Genomic DNA, 21,657 nt, shown 5'->3' on the forward strand with positions numbered 1-21,657 from the left:
TTAGTGGTGTGCGAAAAGGCTTAAGAGATAAATTTTCAAACGAAAAATTTATGGATGTCTCGAGAAACCCGAAAAAATTTATTAGGTATTTTCAAAATTTACTTGCGGCGCATTCCTTTAGATTTTTCTTACATTGAACTCATAAAAATTAAAAAAAAATCTGCCCTTTGGCAATTTTTTTCAATTAAATACTTTTCATTTATTTATAAAAAAAAAGGGTCGCCAAGTGAATCAGTAAACTATAAAAATATTGACTTACTATAATTTTCATTTTGAATCCATTTCTAAATATTTGAATAATGTTTTGTATCTTATTAAATTAAGTAAAAATTAATTTTTAAATGTATGGGGGTTGCGGGTTCACTTGATTTTTATAAAAAGGGGGCAAGCATTCATCGCACACAGAAAAGCATGACGTGAAGGCCTTTTGAACAAATGCAGATATAAAATCGAGGGTGGGCTGTAGCCGGCTTGGTCTGATTTGCACAAGCCAGCTGTTGAGATTTTTTTAAATCAGCATTGAAAAGAAATGTTATGAAATTAGATGGAGTTTCAAAATTTAAAGTTGATATTAAATATGTATCGTGATTTTATTGACGCTCAAAAAGTATCATTCATACAATTTTAGAGGTTTAATAAAAACAACTATAAGTTTGCATAAGAAGCAAAGACTTTTTTCAGATTTATGAATTTAATAGTTACAAAAGCCAGAAAAAGTCTCATTTTAGACCTTGCAGTGTCGAAACCAGAAGAGGGGGAGAAGGAGGCGAATCTCAAAATAAATATATGTATTAAAAATAAATACATACATTGCACAATTATGTAAAGCTTGTCGAATTATAGTTATATCTCTTGTTATATTTTTGATTGTACAGTTTGTGATTTGTTTAGTAGTTGTTTAAGTTTAAATTCTAGCTCTTTGTTGTAAATATTTGCAAAATTTATACTTCCGCCACTGAGAACTTATATTTTTTTTTTAAAAAAGCGAGCTGGTTGTTTTCAATTTGGAAGCACACCATTTATATAACTGACCATTTATTATGAATATTATTCATTCATTTACTGACCGGAATGCATTGACCATTTTTTTATTTATTTATCATTCACTGTAGCTATTGATCATACTATCTATAAGATAAATATGTAGATATGGACTGTTTGTATGTTATAATGAATATACAGATTTAAACGATCGATCGTTATGGCTTGTTCGGAAAGCAGAAAAATATTTTCCGGACAAATCAAAATATGCACTCGGAAAACTGCATAAATGTTTGTTTTTTAAAAAAATATGAATAACTCAAAATATATTATTATAAAATACTAGATTATTATATTAACACGTTCAACCCGGCGTGTACCACCGGTGGCCACGCGGATAGTGCTATAGCAGACTATAATTTTACGGTTCCACTTCATTGAGCACCCCAACACTAGAATTCCTATAAAATTCTAAAGATTTAGGGACAACCCATTATATAAAGTGATTTAATGCCGTCACGCGTAATTGGGTGCCGATACGCGTGACAGTGCCGCCACATGGGCAAATGTATGAAATCATGCGCCGGGCTGAATGTGTTAACTGACCAAAAGTAATTAAGGTTACTAACCAATTAAATACAGGCCATTTTATTTATACAATTAGGTACAGTGAATTTTAAAAGTCTATTTTAATGAAAACAAGTATTATATTGGAAATATTTACTTTTTCTGGGAATTGAAATCTCTCTTAATAGTATTTTTAAAGCTTTTAAGTATTATTTATTCAATCACAATTGCGTATTTAATTAAGACTGAATTTTTAATATTATTTTAATATAAAAATCATTTTATTCACTGCCATCACAATTTCTTAGGGCATCATTTGGAATTTTATTTTAAAAAGTACAATATGGCTAACTTGCCTTAGGCTCAAAAATATATCAATTTGAGTGAATAATAAAGAGTGCGTCTTTCCTAAGACATCCTACATTTTTGTTTTGATTTATTTAAAAATCAATTTGTAAGGATGTTTTAGTTAATTTTTCAATCATAACTTTATCGATTTACTTATGAATAATAAAAATGTCACTTGATGGCACTTATAATAATAAATTATTTATATGTATGTAAACATGAATAGGAAAAATTTATCTGTTTATTTATTTAGATATTCGCTATAATCGACAAATACACACTAATTTCAACTAAGCTTTGCATACGTATTGTATAATTTGGGCATAATTATGCATTAAATATATCAAAACATCATATGACTGCGAGTTAAGAACAAACTTAATTAAATTTTTGTAATACTAAATTGAACTTCAATTCAATTTTTTTAGTAACTGTCACAAGTAAATTTATTGGAAACGAATTTGAAACCAACTATGTTGTCGATTCATAAGTATGTACATACATGTGTATGTATTTCTTTAGTGTATGTGCATATATAGATATTTATTTGTGTAGTATATATCTATTATCTTTTCTTGTTATTTAAACTCACTTTATTGATCGATAATATTAATAATTAGTAAAAATTGACTACCATTTGGCAAAAAGTAGTTGTTTATATAAACCTGAACAAACTGATGACGTAAAAAAAAGCGATTCCTCATTCTGTGTGTATGAAATTTAATAGTACAACATTCTAACATCTTTAATGAATCATCTATCAACTTTAATATGAAATAAATCTTGTAAATATAATATATTTATTTATTTCAATTGGGGCAGTCAGAAGAGAAGCGACATGTTCAAATGAACCTGGAAAAGGCTAAGAAGAAAAATTAAAATCGAAGTGGCCAAAAACATTAATACATTATCATAGATACATATGTAATTCATAAAGGTGAATCTGTAATACAAAATATATTATTAGAATTGTTTGTGTTGAAACATCAAAATTTTCCAGAAAGTTTCTTAATTATGCTGTTTAATTAATTAATATAATAATGAAAGAAATCTATAATTACGGGACGTACGCCACACGAATTTTTGTATATAATCTATTACAGATGGTAAAAAATTAATTGCTATTCTTAGAAAAAGTTCTAATAATTGTAAAATTATGTAAGCTATGTAAAAAGTAAAATATTAAGAATGATTTTTACATAATGCCAATGTAATATAAGACGAATATTCTTAAATGTTACCATTATAATGTATTAACGTTAGATAATTGTGATTTAAATATTTATTGTGCTCTGAATCATCGAAAAAAAAACATTTTTGAGGTTACGGTTCTTTTTTCCTGACTCCCCAGTTGTAATTTCAATATTTTTACGAACCAATGGTATTTTTTTCAAATAACTATAGTTTCGTAAATAAAAATAAAATAATAGCTATAGTTTGTAAGTAAGATTTCGTCAAAGTTTTATTCTAGTTTTAAATTGTAACCAAAGATCTATTTAAAAAACGATCGGATAAGAGATAAAAATGACCACTAACACGAAAGCCATGTGAAACGTAAAAGAGGTATGTAAAAAGGGTAAACCTTTTTTGATCACAGATTTATTATTTATATGTGAGGATCAGCAACTTGAATATCATCAAAGATTCTATCTAAATTTTTTGAAATCACTAAAACGCATACATATGTGACTATCATATGGTACGTATATATATATATATATATATATATATATATATATATATATATATATATATATATATATATATATATATATATATATATATATATATATATATATATATATATATATATATATATGTACATGTTATTAATACTAGGCGTGATTCTTTCATATATGTAGTATACTTGAAGCCTTGTCGAACTGATGCATGTACATACTTTCATGGTTATATTTTATCGTAAGACTTGTTTTCATATGTACTTTTGTTTTATAAAAGAAATTATTAAAAATATGTTGGTTTCATGCATGGATTACCTGAGCCCAGATTATCGAGAGTACACTACATATATTGGAAGTACGTACACAGTTGCAAAGTTTATCTAATACATATTTAATGGTGAAATTTTCATTTGATGGTGCTTTATTCCATCAGTGCTCTGGCGCCTACAATGTCGCTTTGTCGACCCTCAAAAAGCAAATTTGCTATTCATAAAAGCATCAAAGTTATTTTGTTATTCAGAAATGTATCAATAAGTTATTTTGTTATTTATTAATATATCAAAAAGTTGTTTTGTTATTTATAAAAGTTATTTTGTTATTCAATAATGTGTCAAAAGGATATTTTAGTTTACGTTGTTTTTTTGAAAAAACAAAAGTTCATATTTAAAACAAAAAAATTGTAATTTTTTTAAATCGACATGCATAGTATTGTATGTTAGTTATTTTTTTAATGTTTGTCGAAAAATGCACAATGAAAATTTGTCTAGTTCTGTTGGTTTTACCTAACAGCAAATTTTTAATCTAGTAATTACATTTTTTAATGCTCATCTCGCAAATCCGTTCCCTTGCCTACATGAAATGTTAATGTGAGAATTTTGCGCCTTTGTGGCGATCTGACTATCCTGTGATTGTACAATAAAACCTCTGTAATAAGCAATATATTTTACTTTTATTGCGGTTCAATAATTTGATTTTGAACATAGGCACGTACATTTATTATTCTTGCATAAAATATTAAGTATGCGTAAGATTTTATCACTAATATGTTATTAACAATCGTTTATTTACTGTTGTTGTTGAATAAGTTATAGCTCAATGGTCAGCAAGCGTTTTGGTGATTGAGTGAATTATTTCATTTTTAAAACTTTATTAGCCTCATTAAAAATATATGGTTAGTGGGTAAAAGTTGAAATTAAAATTTTACGAAATTATTGAGCACAATTTTATTTTTATAAAATAAAATATATATATATATATATATATATATATATATATATATATATATATATATATATATATATATATATATATAGAATGAAATTAACGTTATTAAAGAAATAAATATCCGTTATCTTGCCAGTGGCTTTCTTGATTGACATAGTTGAATTAATAAATAAGAAGAATAGGTTTTCTTTCGTTAGTCTATTTCGCTTACTATTCTGGACTCGTTATATTCTTGTATATGCATTTAAGTTATGATTTTGATTGTTGGTATTTTCAATAAAATAATTGATAAAAAAAATCATTTAAGATTCTTCCTAATAAAATGATTGATTAAAAAAATCATTTAAAATTATTTTTAGTTGTGTATTTTATTGTGTGTAAACATAATATTTCTTGAAATATAATTAAAATTGGTTCATAGTTGTAAACTGCTACCCCGGCAAGTTCAAGTTGAGTTAATTTCTGAAACAATTTTGTTTAATTGTGGACCTTTTTTGGATCAACTTAAATAACTATGAGAAAAATCGAGAAAAATGCTCCAGAACACACTGATAGTTTTGTTATATGTTCGCCATCTATCATTAGATGTACATACATTTGTATGCTTGAAACATAAGCTTTATACATACATACATATATAATTCGAACAGTAAGAATTTATTTTGACTCGATTCCGAGGATAATGCCATATCTTTTTTTATGCAAAATTAATCATATTCTAATATTAAAATATTTGCATACACATAATAATTAATATTCAAAATTTTTGTAATAAAATAATTTTATTTATTATTATTGTATTTATAATTGTAAATCACCTGAATAATATTCTGAAATTTTTTTTTACATTTTTAAAAAACAAACTTTAAAAATATATAATATTATGGTCAAACGCTGACTTTTGTGATGGATCAGTATCCCAATTATTCAATAAATCCCAATAAGTAGCAATAAATTCTACACATATTTTATTTTATTTATATATAAAATATTCGTAGATAAATATTTTCATCATGAGAAAATTCAACCTAGAGATTTTGACTGATTTGCACTCAGAATCGATCACTGATCTTGTATTCATGGTTTCAATAAAATGTATGTATTTGTTTGTTGTGAGTGGAGGCAGTGACGTTATGCATCGCTTGCTTGAGCGCACGGAACAGGATGTGTGACAACATCAATCAATGTGCAGGTTTTCGTCTACGAACGCGTACACTTTCTCTAATTTGGTTGTTCTTTCTCCATTTTCAATATTTTTTTATGTTAGACTCATCGAATTCAGATATTTAAAGATTATTTGAAAATTATACCATGAGTGTGACAAAGAAATGAATTTTATTAACCGACATATTACTTCAATTATCAATACTGTTGATATTGTATCGACCGAAAAAACACTAGTATTACTATAAAGCTGTTGATGACTGTGGGAATATTATTTAGTGGCCGCTATTTTTTTTAGTTATTCTTACCACGTGGTATAGTTTTTATTTTTAAATGCTCAGTTAGATGAAAAAAAAAGACTTAAAAAAATTGTCCCTTGGAGGGGGGGGGGGGTAAAAATTTTTTTTAGTTACTATTTATCCTTAATGGAAGAAATTATCCCAATAAAATGAGGACTATTCATTACTTGAATTATTATTTTTTTTATATTTTATATGTGGTCAATTTTATTAATAACGATATAATGGATACAATCATTATTGATTTGTGATACATTATGTTGAATAGATAATTTATTTATTTGTTGTTCTGTTGCAGTTGCTTTTTTTAGTCATAATACTAAACTGAATGTATAAAATACATAGTACCAAAATACACATTAAGACTCAAATATATTTATGATCAAAATCATGTATACAATACAAACAAAAGTACCACTAAAAGATTATTTTAGCACTAATCCTAATAAATAAAAATATTCATATTTAATAAAAGAGTTCTGTAAGATATTTTTCTCCATATTATATATTAATATATCGATTAATATTATATTTAGAGTGTTAGTCAAATGTACTTGAATTCTGCCTTGAAATTAATCACATGAAAAGTACATATATTTAGAGATGTTTTTATGTCATTTGAATTTCGATCGTTGTAAGTTTACTTTATATTGATGATGCGTCAATTGTTCGCGTTTCTATAATATGTAATGCCTCTTCTTCACGTTAGGCCAACCCTGTGACAAAAACTTTGTGCACAAAAAATAAGCACCACTTACACGCTTATGATGGTGGTTTTTTTGTTGCAACTTGACTAACGTTAAAGAGAGGGCATGAGGAGGCAGTTTTTTCTCGCTGTCGCGAAACATCAAACCCTATATAGTGCCACTATCAATAGCAATAACTGTACAAACCACTATCATGTTATTCACATTGGTCGAGTCATGACAAAATACCACAAAAAACTGCCACACGCATTTTTTATGCACAAAATTTTTGTCATTGGTCCAACGTCAAGAGGTAGCTAATGGTTAAATCGTCTATTTCGATATGTATGTATCTATCTTATTAGAATTATAATATAACATAAGTGGAATTCTAATTAAAGTTTTTCTCCCTATTAAAAATAATGTTTGACAAATAAATGGAACATGAACGATTTCTTTCGTTTTATTTAAATTTGATTCATACTGATTTATCTTTCATAACATTAATTTGGTAATTGGATTATTACGCAAATTGCGATCGCCCAAAAGTCAATTTTTGCCATGAAAATCACGAATACGGAATATTTGGCACTCGAGTTCTCTTTAGTATGATGGACTTATAGGGGTAGGGCGAATGAAACGACTGGCTTGTTAATGCACACAAGTGTTATATTTGGCACCTGGGGGACGAAGTAGTGTAGCGATGAACCGACATAGCCGAAGTAAACGGACTACTAGTCATATGTGAACCAGTCACAGGACAACCGGTCGTTCTAGATCGGTCACAAGTGATCTTCCGTCACACTAAATTTGGTCACGAGAAAACTGGTCGCACCCGAAAATTAGTCACAAAAAAAACTTTATTTTAAATTTAAACTTAATTTTTGGATGTGAAAAGTTTTTTCGTGACCAATTTTCGGGTTTGACCAGTTTTCTCGTGACCAGTTTTAGTGTGACGGGTGATCACGTGTGACCGATTTAGAGCGACCGGTTGTCCTGTGACCGGTTCACATTTGACTAGTAATCACTAGAGGTAGGACCGGAAGTTCTAGTCTATTGTTCCATTATTGTAAAAAAGGTTCGGCAAACCTTTAACAATGCGTTTACAACATGTGAACAATGAACAGCGCGCTCTGGGTCCGCTCTTTAGTAATCACCGAACCATAGCCGAGTTGGTCCCAACTAGCAGGATGTGGTGACCGGAAAACTGCCCAATTATTGCTCAGCATATGTTTTTTTTTGGTTCGGTGATTACTGGTCACAAATTACTCGTCACAAAGTCACTAAAATCTCTATAACGGAACATCTGACAGCCGAAAAGTCCATCATACTAACGATAACTATCATAGTAACGAGAACTTGAGTGCCAAAAATTGTGTATTCGCGATTTTCATGGCAAAAATTGTCTTTGTGACCACGCCAATGTGACGAATAGTCCAATTACCGTTTTTTTTAATGAGATTTTTATTATTATCAAATTTAAAATGATGTTACGGATTTTTATGTCCGTATCAACATGCGAAGTTCATACGTCTAGTCGATAATAATAAAAATCTCATAAAAAAAAGCATTTTCTGAGCAATATTTGGACAATTTTCCTGTGTGGCAGGATACCGCGCACGCAATTTTCGTAGCAGCGGCTATCCTGGTAGCGATTCACATTTGGGATGAAATCAGTGAACCATATTAAATACATGATGACATTCGGATCATGGTCGGATCACAATCGTTACGGCCAATAACGTCAAACGCAAGTGTTTACTGAAGCGAATAGTTTTGTTCTCAAATGTATATTCGTTATTTACAATTTGAAGATCCAATATTAGAGAGGATAGGCCATAAAATCATAGGATTTGATCGGTGTAAGAAGTGGAAAGTGAGCAGTGGAGATGGCGCCACGAAGAACGAGTAGTCATCAACAGAATAGCGACGCAGAAGAGTATGATGGCGAGGACTACAGGAAAAAGCGTGATAGAAATAACCAGGTTTGCCATTTAATGCAATATTGAATTAAATCTATCGCTGACACTATTACAATTGTAAAATGTCACAAGTTTACATAATATTGCATCATACGCGCAGCCAACGTGGAGGGGACACCTTTGGCTAAACACCCCCCCCCCTCCCTCCCCCATTTAAAACTTATAGTTTTTTAAGAAAATTATATATTTTGTTTCATGTTAAATTAAGAAAATTAATTTTCTAAGAGTTCACTGATCACTCTTTTTTGGATTGCATTTTTATAATTTACAGTTCACGAATGTATTATTCAATAGAAACCTTATTTAGTTTTAAGGGTCCATTGCCTTTATACTTAATTTTATTTGTATAAAATGTTTGCTTGCAATAATAATTTATTTTGAACATTTAATTATTGATTTTATTGTATTTTAGGCCGTAAAAAAGAGTCGATTTAAGTCTAAACAAAAAACACAGGAAACATTGGATCGCATAGAAACACTTAAAAATGAAAATAAAAAACTTGAAGATAAAGTTCGGGAGAAGACGAAAGAACTAGGTATTTTGAAAGAGCTTTTCGTTGCTAATGGAAACCTCGAAGGTGTAGACTTGGAAAAATTGCTTGAAGACGATCCTGATGACGAAGAGACAACCACTTAATAAAAACAGACCTTTTAATGTCTGCAATAATAATTTATTTAATGTGCTACTTATATATGTACATAAATACATAATACGTTTTGTTTTATTGAAATATAATTTTCAGCTGACTTTGTCAGAAATTAATAAAAAGTGATTTAATTCAGTAGTGAAAAACTGAAATAAAAACTCAATAGTCTGTCTGGAGTGTACAAAAAAATATCACAAAACTTTTATTTTTATAACAAGTATATTTTATTCCAAAAGTAGGCTTTGTTGATTATAAAATAAATTTAAAAATATATTATGATTTTTTTTTTCATTTAAACTTCTTGATTCATCATAGTTTTAAGTTCACGTGTTAAGAAATGGGAGGATATCGAAAATTGAACCATTTATTAAAGGCAGAGAATATCGATCGCCTTACACCAAGTAAACCTGCCAGTTGTGTCATAGTAAACTATCAATAATGCGAGGCTAATATTTCATTTTACCGTTAATTTATGTATTCATTTTCAAGTGCAAATATTAAGAAAATTTTCATAAACGTTTGCGTTAGTGTAGTGGCGTAGCTAGAAATTTTGGACACTCATCCAAAATGCCTCCTCATGTAAAGGCCTCCTCACCCCCCCTTAACCTGATTTTTAAAATTATTAGATAAAACGATTCAATTGTTTTGTTGATACAGGACTATTAAGGCCGGGCCGCACCGCTCAACTCGCGAACAACTTGGTTGAGGGCGACCAGACCAATGCATGCAGGTAGATGGGACATGCCAAACCCGTCAACTTGCTTGTCGCACACATTTCCATACATTTTTTTGTGTCGCGCAACTTGTCGGCCGACAAAGTTGCACGGTGCGGCCCGGTCCTTAGTATAATCAGTCTACATTCGTAAAAAAATAAATTTAACTAATCTTACCGATTTATTTATAATTCGTCTCAAGGCGGCAAAATTTTGTGATGAGTCCTATGGATATATTTCCAACTAAGTCTTATTTTAATAATGGGATTATGTGATTAATTATCCCATTTGAAAATTACATAGTGTACCAATGTAAAATATATATATACATATTTAAATTTGGATCCCCTGTCAAGCGGGTTCTCATGCTTTGCACGACTTTGCTACGCCACACTGTTGTAGTAAGACAAATATTAGTTTTTATTGTCGCCTGTATCATTGTACTGAAATATCAAAATCTCTCATACAAATTTCTACTTGGTATATTTTTATGCATATGTGGGCAGTCAGTCAAAGTATAGAATATCCACATTTCGAATTATACGAATGCAGAATATTTGTATTCAGGATACCAAAATGAAGGAATTTTGAGTAATTCCATTCTTAACTACTTTGATATTCTGAACTCTAATAATATTCTGCATTTGTACTATTCGAAATATTAATATTCTGTATTTTGATAAATACCTCCTTTTTTGTGCTTCCAATCATCGATTTTGAAGACTAGTCTTATAATAATTGTGTTCAATCATCGATTTTGAAGTCTGTCTGCTTGGCAACATGGATGGAGTCTTCTACAAAAAGGTGAGTATACGTTTAGGTTCTTATGAGCGCAATTGGCGGCCGTCGCTGCAAGGAAAGTGACTTGATGGAAAGTCGAAAGATGGAAAAAATTAAAATCATTTGTCGACTCGTTAGCGTAGGTCGGGGTTAGAGATTTGAAAGATCTTTACCATGTGCCAGGCCACATAAGGAATCGATTTTAATTTTTTCCATTAAGCCACTTTCCTTGCAGTGACACAGACCAAGCGCAGACACACTGAAACGTACAGCAAGTCCTCATCTCGTCTTGCCTACATATGTATGATGAGCGTATCCTCATGTCCATTGCTAATTCGTACGATCTTATTATTTCGACAAGTTTCTCAAAAATGGGAATCACCGCTGTCGATCCCTGACAAACCTACGACAATAGAATGATAAAATATCACCGAAAACACCCCAGGGGATGACTGGCCTGGATTTTATAACATAGATCAGGCGTGCCAGCGCTTTTTTACGTGTGTAAAACTATCTAAAGAGAAGCACGTGCCAAGTACCACTACGTGTGGTCATGGGTTTTGCTATCGTTAATATTTTTGGTAAAAGTGAGAACGCTCAACAGGAAAAGCGGGGCTAGATGTTGGTTGCCATTATGCCGGCGCCAGACATGTGTTCAAAGATGTGATCAAATAAGTGTTCACACGGGCATTTGATACTATTGTCACATATTTGATCACTTACGTGCGCTTTGCCGTTCCGTGTCGGTTTTTTAGCGCACATCAAAGGGATAAAGGTCCAAATGTTTGTGTGCCTGCCACACTGCGCGAAGCCCACTTGCGCGAGCCTAGTTGATCTAATCTTTGAACATATATCTGGCAGATACAACAATATGTGACCAAATGTGTGAGCAAAGTCTTCAAAGAAGTGATCACTTCTTTGAACTCATGTCTGGCACCGGCATAATGGCAACCAAAATCTAGCCCCGCTTTTCCTGTCGAGCGTTCTCACTTTTACTCAATTTTTAATTATTGATGTAACTAAATCCTGCAGCCCACGTTCTTGTTCGGAGCAAGAACGTCCTGAAATACACTCAAAATTGGTGCTTCTGAACAGGGTCAGAGGTTACCTTACAGGATCCTTGTATCATGGTAATCTGGTAGCGGATAGTCGCATTTAAGGTTTTGAGACTTTCTCCAAACTACTAGGGCATTATTATGATTGATTTAATATAAGGAATCATTTTTATATTAAATTTATTCTAAAAAATAAACTATCTTTCAAGTGATTGTCTGTGTACATAACTCTTTTATTTCGTACTGGTGATGCATTTGTGCACTTGGATTCCATGACCAATAGACATGAGTCTATCCAATGTTAAAATTTTTGTTTAAAAATAAACACAAACAATTTTTAAACAGCATGAACTTTTATTTTTCTTCGATACACAAATTTAAATAGTAACTTTCACACTGTGCTTTTCTAGTGTGAAATTGTCTGGTTAGTTACCGTGCACTTGATATACATACACTAGATAGAAAGGACTCTCTCTCCAACTGGAAAGGGAGTCCCTCCCCAAAAATGCAGTCAGTGACAAATTGGCTAAAATTTAATTATTAATGCAATTTTGTTCCAGTTGCCATATTCTATTAGAACATGTCGATAACTTTAAAATAACGTTTCAATTTTTACTTTACCTATACATATCGATACAAAGTATCAAGAGATGACATTTTGTGATCGTGAAAAATGTTGTGTTTTCAATTAAACATATTATGTAAATAAAAGAAAAAAAAACTGAATTGTGATAATTATTTACTGATCAATAAGGTATTAAATTCTATCAATAACATAATACAGACCCAATTGACGAATACAAATTGCTAAGCATTTTCCTCACACCCAATATACATACATACATATGTGTATTGTAATTTATAATTGTTTTACTATTAACATAAAACAGTTTCAGTAAGTAAAATCAGGTCCTCATACAATATTTTAAACACAATTACATGTATGTATATTCATAAAATTTCCATTTTTAATCTCTTAAATTGCACTAATATTTTATTGCATTTGTGGAAAATTACTCTGTCACAATAATAAAATCTATACATGAATATAAAAAGTTCACTATCTATATGTTTGTGATAATGACGCCTTGTAACTTAAGTACAACTGAACCGATTTGACTGAAGCTCTGACATATTGGAAAATTTTATGGAAAGATTTTAAATGTATGATAATATATGAGCTGGTGTGTATGACGTGACAACTTGAGGAGGATGAGTAGAATAATAAAAAACCTTGTATAAAAAATGATGAAGATTTGAATTTAGAAACAGAGATTCGTGTCTAAAGAATGAGTTTATTTGTCTAATGTCTAAGTCACAGTTTATTTCATAATAATGGAAAGGAAGAGGGAGGGGAGGGGGGATGGTATCGCGTGATTCTTTTTAAATGGTAAAAGAAAACTTATATAAAATGGGAATGACGATAAAAGCGATATACTCTCAGACACACTTATAACACATTAAATAGCACATGTTAGATTCATTAATCGAAATTCATACATACATCCATACATACATAATTATATATATATATATTATAAATGCATAACACAAGCCTCACGTTCGAGTTGAACTCACCCTGGCAACATACATATATGATCCAAATTGGAATCAATTTTTCTACAATTCAGTTCTAATAATATACAATACATATAAATATTCACGGTCTTTCAATATATAGCATATATATGTAATAGTAGTATGTAGTGACCATAAATTCTAAAAATCTACACCTCACGGCCATGCCGTATTTGGCTGAGGTTTTCCTGGCAAACTAGGCATGTTATTTTGCGTGGGTGGAAACGCATTCATAGGTTGTGCGTTTTGGCCTAAAGACATACCACCAAATTGCTGCGTCATATTATTACCAGTTTGTGCACCAAAGAATGACTGTGATCCATTAGTCGAGTTTGTTGGGAAAGCACCGTTGGCATTTTGAAACTGGGGCGTAGATTGAAATTGGTTTGAGTTGTTACCAAGGTTGGCTGAAAAATTCGGCAGACTAGCAAATTGATTTTGATTCGTTGGGTATTGATTATTGAATGTGTTCGGCATTCCAACTGGTTGTGGAAATTGGTTGAATCCTCCAATGTAACTTTGAGGCATTGTATTTGCTATAGGAACGGTACCATTCGACATGAACGCATTCTGATTAGAGAAGTTAGTAAATGCCTGTGCAAAAGCTGGATTGGGTGGTGGGTATGATTGCTGAGGGAACCCCGTTCCAAATACACTATTTTGCTGTGAAAATTGAGCACCAATATTTTGTGGTGTTTGTCCATACAAAGCCAATATGCTATCTTTAGTCATTTTGGACTTTTCCCTTTCACTCGGCGCAGGTTGGTTAAAAAAATTCTCCTCTTCAGATTTCAAATCCGATACTTTAGAATCTGAAACTTCCTTAACATCTTGGGGAATTTGTGGCGCTGATAAGAAGCTACTAAAAACATCATCTGTAGACGAATTTTGGGTTGTAGGTTCCACCGGTGTTTTAGTTGCTGTTCCTAATAAATCTGCTGTTCCTCCAGAGTCCCTTTTCGGAGTCGATCTACCGGGTTTGGGACTAGCTGATGACTTGGGTTTTGGCAACAATTGTGGCACCACATCAGATGACTTCTATACAATAATGTTAGATACATTATAGCAAAATAAATTATAACTTAACAATTATATATATACATATATATAAAATATAAAAAAATATACAATACATTTGATTTTTTTTCAGATGTTGGTATTGAATTGCTGCTAAGAGTTGAAGAACTTGATTTTTTCTTTTTTTTCTGTTTTTCCATTTCTTCGTCAATTTCTTTATCCCTGAAAAATAAATACAAAAAACACATCATCTTAACTGACGAAATTGGTTTTGATTGGAGTATGTATATATCAATCACAGAAACTTCGTTCACACACACACAACTCGCTCATAACCGTTCGCTTACCAACACTGTTCACTGACAATTCGCTCACGACCGTTAAAATACAACAATTTATGAAAAAAACAGGAAAAAATGAATAGCAACCCTCCACTGCTCACTAGCAAGCTCCGCGGACAATTGTTTTATATTTGGGAACGAAACATCTGTGAATGACATGTCTGCGAACCAACGGTCGTGAGTAAGTTGTCATTTATTTTATTTATTTATTTTATTTTATTTTTATTTTATTTATTTTATATACGGCCGCAAGGACCATTGAACAATAATAACATAATAATAATAATTTGAATGAACTGTCCTTGAATGAAGCGTAATTGAGCAAGATGTTGTTGATCGAATGGCTGTGAGCGAGTTTTCAGTGAACGTAATGTCATGTAATCGTACAGAATGCTGTTACAGTCAATTTGATACACTCAGTTATTATTAATAACTAGTGTTATGCCCGTTGAAATTTCAACGGGTGGTTTCGAAAGCAAATTGATACATGATTTAAAATTAAGTTACAATACGAATAGCAATAATTAATCGGAACCGAAACTGAAACAGGAATCCCGATCCGGAAATGAAACATGAATCTGGAAACGGAACTGAAAAAGGAATACAGCACTAAAGCAAGAATGGGAACCGGAACTGAAAAAGTAATCAGATCTGGAACTGAAATAGGAAACTGGAACTGGAACTGAAACAGGAATCTGGATCCGGAACTGAAGTAAGAATCCGAATCTGGAACTGCAGGTTTTGAGGATATAAGCAAGTCTAAAATTATATACCAAAATAAAGAGTTAAAGTACCAATTAACTTGAGGAGGCGACGGTGGAACCCATTCACGCGCTACGTATTTGCGGTGTTCATATTTTGCCCTAATGAATGCTTCAAGGGCTGAATCAGTTTGAGGTCGGCGAAAAGCGTCAGGTAAGTTTGCTTCATAAACAGCCCTAGCTCGCGAATTTCCCATCTGCTGCAAAGATACCTACAAAAGTAAAAACTTTGTTAATTAAAAAAAAAGTCAATACACATAAAGTTATTAAAAAATTGTATAATCAAAAGAGAACAAAAACAAAAATCACCAACTTACTACTTGTTCTGGTGTCCATGTATCTAGATTAACGCTCTTCACTTTTGAAATATGAACGCCAAGATTTCTGTGAATACCAGCACATCGGATACATAGAAATATACCTATATTCCAAGAAGCCCATCTTGGTCCTAGAAAGTAATTAAGGTAGTTAATTTTTATGTTTAGCACTTTTAGTACCATAGAATCGATAAATTGGGTATACATCGCATCGCATCGCATCGATGACATGGGGATCCGCATGCAGTAGGGGGTCGATCAAGTGTGCAGTTGTGCACATAGGAAAATATACCATCTGATTCGGTCAGAATGTAAATGAGCATATGAATATGACACTGATGTCTTACTGGTACACATCATAGTCTGTTAGCATACCCTGTTGGCCCGATCATAAAATAAGAAACGCTACGGAGGTTATGGAGAAATTTCATAAATATCTTAACTCAGATATCCATTCAAAATTTTCTTCGGTACCTTTCCATTATTTGAAACCATTTTTAATGTGGCTTCAGACAACAGAAAAGCACCTATTTTCACACTAGTAATATGATCTAAAAAAAGCGACTTCTGTTATTAATATTTGTGGCAAAAAAAAACTATAGCTTAACCAGTGTTTGCTCAGTCTGTCCATTTTTTCTAAATATGTTGTTTGTTTTGCTTATCTTACGGCACAGATTAATACAATAATCTTTAACCGAAGTCTTATTGTACAGTTTTAAACTTGAATTTCATTTAACTGAACATTGAAAGCATTTGAATTTTAAATTGGGTATCAGTGTTCTTCTTAGAAAATGGGGGAAGTAAAAAACAACAATATATAACGATTTTTAAGACCATTTTCAGGATAATCTAATACAAATAGGTATAATTTACAATGAGCAATATAATACTAGGTATTATAAAAACACTATAATGTAAAAATCGAATTAATTTTGGTTGTGGCTATTTGCAGGTACTATATCTGCAAATTATTGGCTATTTGCAGGTTCTATATCTGTGAATTATTGGCTATTTGCAGGTACTATATCTGCGACAGGCGCAAAGCCTTCTGCGCATGCGCGTGAACTTATAATCCGATTATAATTTCTGACATTTGATGTATGCTAGACATGTTTAATCAATTGTACATTGTACATGAGGCAAATAAATTTCGCACGTTATTATAATAGATTTATATCATTTAGCTAGTTCGCGGCTTGTACTTGTATGTAGGTATTGTACGTTGTATATGATAATAATTAGTAATATTAACTAATTTGGATTATATTTTTTACTCTACGTCACTTTACGAGTTCTAACTAAATTTTAAGAGGTTTAAAAAAAATTTTTAACAGTAAACACGCTGACAGTGACAGATCACGCGCATGCGCAGAAGGCTTTGCGCCTGTCGCAGATATAGTACCTGCAAATAGCCAATAATTTACAGATATAGTACCTGCAAATAGCCACAACCATAAATTTTTCCATGGTAATTAATAAAATCAGTTGAAAAATGTAAAAGGATAAAAAATAAGAAGTTTTGCATTGAAATTTAGCTGAAACTAGCTGAACCCAGCATGCGATGCAATGCCACAATAATGCATGCAATTCCCGTTCCCATTTGTCGGAAAAACGCAGGCGGCGAACAGATTTGAAATTATTCAATTGTTTGTTTATGTTACCCTAACAACGCAGGTGGCGACACGAAAACATTTGAAATTATTGCGTTGCAATGCCCCTCATTTCCGTTTTTCCGGTTTCCGTTCTTGGGCGATTTTTTTTACATAACCCATTGCGGACATACACACAATAACTCCTGTAAATTTCATCGCAATTGGTTGAATGGTATAGGAACGCATACGTTACAGACAAACATTGATTTTTTATATGTATAGATAGCGGTCTTCGTGACGGGCCCGAATGTGAAACGCCCGAAAACGCAAAGATCGAAAATCGAAAGATCAAAAAAAAGGTGCATGGTAAACGGTACATACTCACTTAATTTGCGCGAGCAGAATACAACAGGAACAAGAGGAACAGGCTTTTCCTGCCGTATTAATGTGCGCGCGCAGAATACGGGAGGAAAAGCCTGTTCCTCTTGTTCCTGTTGTATCCTGCTCGCGCAAATTAAGTGAGTATGTACCGTTTACCATGCGCCCTTTTTTTTGATCTTTCGATTTTCGATCTTTGCCTTCCGATATTTGCGTTTTCGTTGCCCGTGAGATAGACCCATATAGATAGATATGCCGTTTAATTTCCAGAATTCTAATGTGTCTGGTAAAATAGTGAAAATCCATTTCAGATGATACTCTACAATCTATGTAACTTTCATGTATGTACATATGTAGATAAATTTTCAATGATAGTGTTTGAAATATTTATTAGATACACTCGTCATTGGTGGGTGTACATATGTGAACATGATAAATACTAGAAATTAAAGCTGTTCAATTACTAAAATTAATAAAACATTAGGCTTTTAAACACGCTTTGCAGTCTTATAATAAACTAGGACACTATATTATTAAAATTTATTGATCAAAATAATAAAAGTTTAAAGTGAAACGGTGACAGAACTTTAGTCGATTGTAGATAGCATGAATTTAACAGGAAGTCAAGCCACATAGATAGACACTTAACAGGAAATTCAAAAGGTGTGTCCAAACCATAATTTTGAAAAGCTCGATAGCGTAAAAAAATCCATTAATTGAAGAATGAAACAAAACAAAATCATTAGCAATTTATTGACCGATAATAATTTTCAATGTGATAAGGTTAATGGTATTCCAATCATCGTTTAATTTTTAACATTGTAATCGAACTTACGCATACAGTACTAATAGAAAACATAAAACATATCCCGATATGTACTTCTTAGTCTAACCATTGTTTTAATCCATTTATATTTATTGATCGAATTGTTCATAACCTACTCTCATGTATTTCTAGCGGGATTTAATTTTGTGATCAACCCTTCAAACAGATGACTTACTTTTAATTGTCATTCAAAAATCATTTGGATTCGTCGAGTGAACTATTCGTTTATTTTCGCCTGGATTCTTTTTGTACTAAATCATAAAATTTCCGTTGGAATTTGATGGCTATTTGACACATTCGTCGGGACGATTCCTTACGAAATTCGAGCAACTGAATATTCTTCCTACCCACTAAAGACTATACCCAGTTCTCGATTACATCTTTCTCCCTCACAGATACAAGGTAAGCGGGATTAAAAAAGGACCTCGACGAAATGGAAAATCGAGTATTAAAATTAGATATATATTTTTTTGGCTTCACATCAAGGGAAAGGGGCTGCAATGTGTTTGTATGGCTATCGCACTCGAATGCAAGTACGTGATTTGATTAGACAAAAAGGTGACAGTTGGTGTGGAATTTGGAGGATGTAGGTGAAATGCATTGCACAAATGGGCCGAACGAGCGTTGAAAGAAATAGGAATGGGAATTGAATTGATTGGATTGGGGCACGAATGTATGCAATGGAATTGAATAAATGAATACCTTTGGCGTCACAGTCGACGCAGTACTTGTTGTCGTCATCCTTGAGGAGTTTGGTGAGCTCGCGTTGACATCTCTCCTGCACTTGTCGACTGCGATCGCGTTCGGATCGTGACGACATGGCGTCGACGTCAATCTATGTCGTATGCAGTGCAGTGCAGTGCAGTGCAGTGCAGTGCAGTGCAGTAAGTGCAGCGAGTGGGGGACAGCAGATTGCCCAATTGCCCAATCACAGCAGCGAGAAACACTTCAGCTCGACGAGCGAGTGACTAACCGCTCGGCAGCCACTACTCTCCGCTCCTCACCGCTCCGTGCGAGTGTTCGTGACGCGTCACGCGCTCAACACCAATATTTACGCCCATGACGATCTTATATTTCGTTTCAAATATCTATTCTAGTTGCATTCTCACGTAGAATATTCCTATTGCCAGTCGCACACCTTCAATTACCCAATATTTGAGGCTTTGTCGACAATACTTGACAGTGTGTGGCTAGCAATTGCATTACGAGTGATTGATTTTCGATTCTGACGATTAGATCAAGCTTCAAGGTCTGTTCATACCAGCACGACCCTATCCTGCAGATGTCATGCAAGTGCGGATAGTATTATTTGGTATGTAGGCATACAGTACAACTGAAATTATTATTTTTATTTTTATTTTACATATATACCAGGAAGGCCTTACAGGTAAATCCCAATGCGCCTTCCTGGCCAATTACAAATACAAATGCAGCATTTTTATTATAAGTCGTTGAATTGCGAGACACTGAAAAAACTCGCAAATTAACGAGACATCTATGAATTGTACATAAATTTTTATTGTACATCAATCAAATTTCAAATAATGGTGACATAGTAGGTAGGAAGGATTTTTAGCCAAAATTTTTTTTTCCGGGAACCGTTTCAACAATGAAATCAGAGAAAATTGGCAAACTCTGATAGGAAACGATCAACCTGGAGTCACAAGTCCAGGTCTGACCAACAGCATACTCTGAAAAATTCATTTTCATTCAGGGATTGAACCCGGCACCTTCTTGACGGTAAGCAGAAGCTTAACGTCCGAGCTATGCTGCTGGCTGAAATGATCTCATCAGGTCACTGCGACACATATCCAGGAAAGTCATTAACGCATGGCACACGCTCGCCTCGTCAAAAGGTCGACACGTGTTTCTATACACGTATCTGGGAAACAAAGGAAGAACACACTGAACCCATAAAAACCACGAACTACGTCCAGGCGTATGAACCCATAAAACCACGCTCGCAGCATAACTAGGGCAGCGCGAGTACCAAGAACAAAAGATGTGCACACGACACACTTCAACCCAAAACGTTTATAAAGCAACGCAGCAACCTCCACCGGCAGAGTGAGCCTCTGGAGTTCAAATAGATCACTTCTCCGAAGAAACCTCTTCGTACATACAATAACCATTGTACCAATTGAACGCAAATAAACGATCCTCTTTCAAACTACACAACACGTGTTTCGTTAGACCGGGATACGGTCAACATACCTTCCCTGTCTTACACTGATGACCGCCGACTACTAAATTGGCGATCTTACAGGTACATTCTATATGGACGCGCATGAATGCGTAAATGCGCATGCGAGAATGGAGTATGAATACGACTATATAATGTACCAAAGAATACTATCCGCACTTGCATGACACCTGCAGGATACGGGTCGTGCTGGATAAGGTTCGGTGATTATTCCGCAAAAAGCGATCTTGCGCACGTCACTTAAGTCTCAATCACGGAACATCTGCCACCCAAAAACTTTATCAATCGAATATTGTACTAACGAGAAATCGAGTGCCAGATATTCCTTATTCGCGATTTTTGCGCAATAATCCGGTTACCCATACATATATACATACAAAACGTTAAATAAATAATTATTTATTCAGATAAATCGTACGTTCATAAACATCTGTTGTTCAAAAGCCTAAATATTTAGTTCAAACTACTGATCCATTATTATTTACCTGGTAGCTTTTTATTTTTTCTTCATAAATT

General features: G+C 32.8%; 2 protein-coding genes across 3 annotated transcripts; one reads left to right on the top strand and one right to left on the bottom strand.

Annotated features, from left to right (window-relative positions):
- The first annotated feature begins 8,650 nt into the window (after window positions 1-8,650).
- On the top strand, window positions 8,651-9,865 carry Irbp18 (Inverted repeat binding protein 18 kDa). Its single transcript, XM_077446767.1, has 2 exons — window positions 8,651-8,936; window positions 9,346-9,865. The coding sequence occupies exons 1-2, from the start codon at window positions 8,841-8,843 to the stop codon at window positions 9,568-9,570; spliced, it is 321 nt and encodes a 106-aa protein (XP_077302893.1). The 5' UTR covers window positions 8,651-8,840; the 3' UTR covers window positions 9,571-9,865.
- Window positions 9,866-12,466: 2,601 nt separating this feature from the next.
- Window positions 12,467-19,987, bottom strand: LOC143923172 (stromal membrane-associated protein 1). 2 transcript variants are annotated; one of them, XM_077446719.1, is made up of 5 exons: window positions 19,641-19,987; window positions 16,143-16,273; window positions 15,859-16,037; window positions 14,840-14,945; window positions 12,467-14,744 (listed from the first exon to the last, which is right to left on the bottom strand). In XM_077446719.1, the coding sequence occupies exons 1-5, from the start codon at window positions 19,756-19,758 to the stop codon at window positions 13,863-13,865; spliced, it is 1,416 nt and encodes a 471-aa protein (XP_077302845.1). In that variant the 5' UTR covers window positions 19,759-19,987; the 3' UTR covers window positions 12,467-13,862. The 2 variants fall into 2 exon arrangements, with proteins under 2 accessions (XP_077302845.1, XP_077302846.1); XM_077446720.1 differs by having other exon boundaries at window positions 12,474-14,741.
- Window positions 19,988-21,657: the final 1,670 nt, after the last annotated feature.

The sequence above is a fragment of the Arctopsyche grandis genome, chromosome 3 (genome assembly GCF_051622035.1).
Source record: "Arctopsyche grandis isolate Sample6627 chromosome 3, ASM5162203v2, whole genome shotgun sequence".
Taxonomy (NCBI): Eukaryota; Metazoa; Arthropoda; class Insecta; order Trichoptera; family Hydropsychidae; genus Arctopsyche; species Arctopsyche grandis.

What these genes read in the sequence shown, in the direction of transcription:
- Irbp18 (XM_077446767.1), top strand. Translation starts at nt 8,841, where the DNA reads ATGGCGCCACGAAGAACGAGTAGTCATCAACAGAATAGCGACGCAGAA. An exon ending in AGCGTGATAGAAATAACCAG is followed by an intron (nt 8,937 to 9,345) that starts GTTTGCCATTTA and finishes ATTGTATTTTAG; the next exon opens with GCCGTAAAAAAGAGTCGATT.
- LOC143923172 (XM_077446719.1), bottom strand. Translation starts at nt 19,758, where the DNA reads ATGTCGTCACGATCCGAACGCGATCGCAGTCGACAAGTGCAGGAGAGA. An exon ending in CATGGACACCAGAACAAGTA is followed by an intron (nt 16,038 to 16,142) that starts GTAAGTTGGTGA and finishes TTACTTTTGTAG; the next exon opens with GTATCTTTGCAGCAGATGGG. An exon ending in TCGCCTCCTCAAGTTAATTG is followed by an intron (nt 14,946 to 15,858) that starts GTACTTTAACTC and finishes TTTATTTTTCAG; the next exon opens with GGATAAAGAAATTGACGAAG.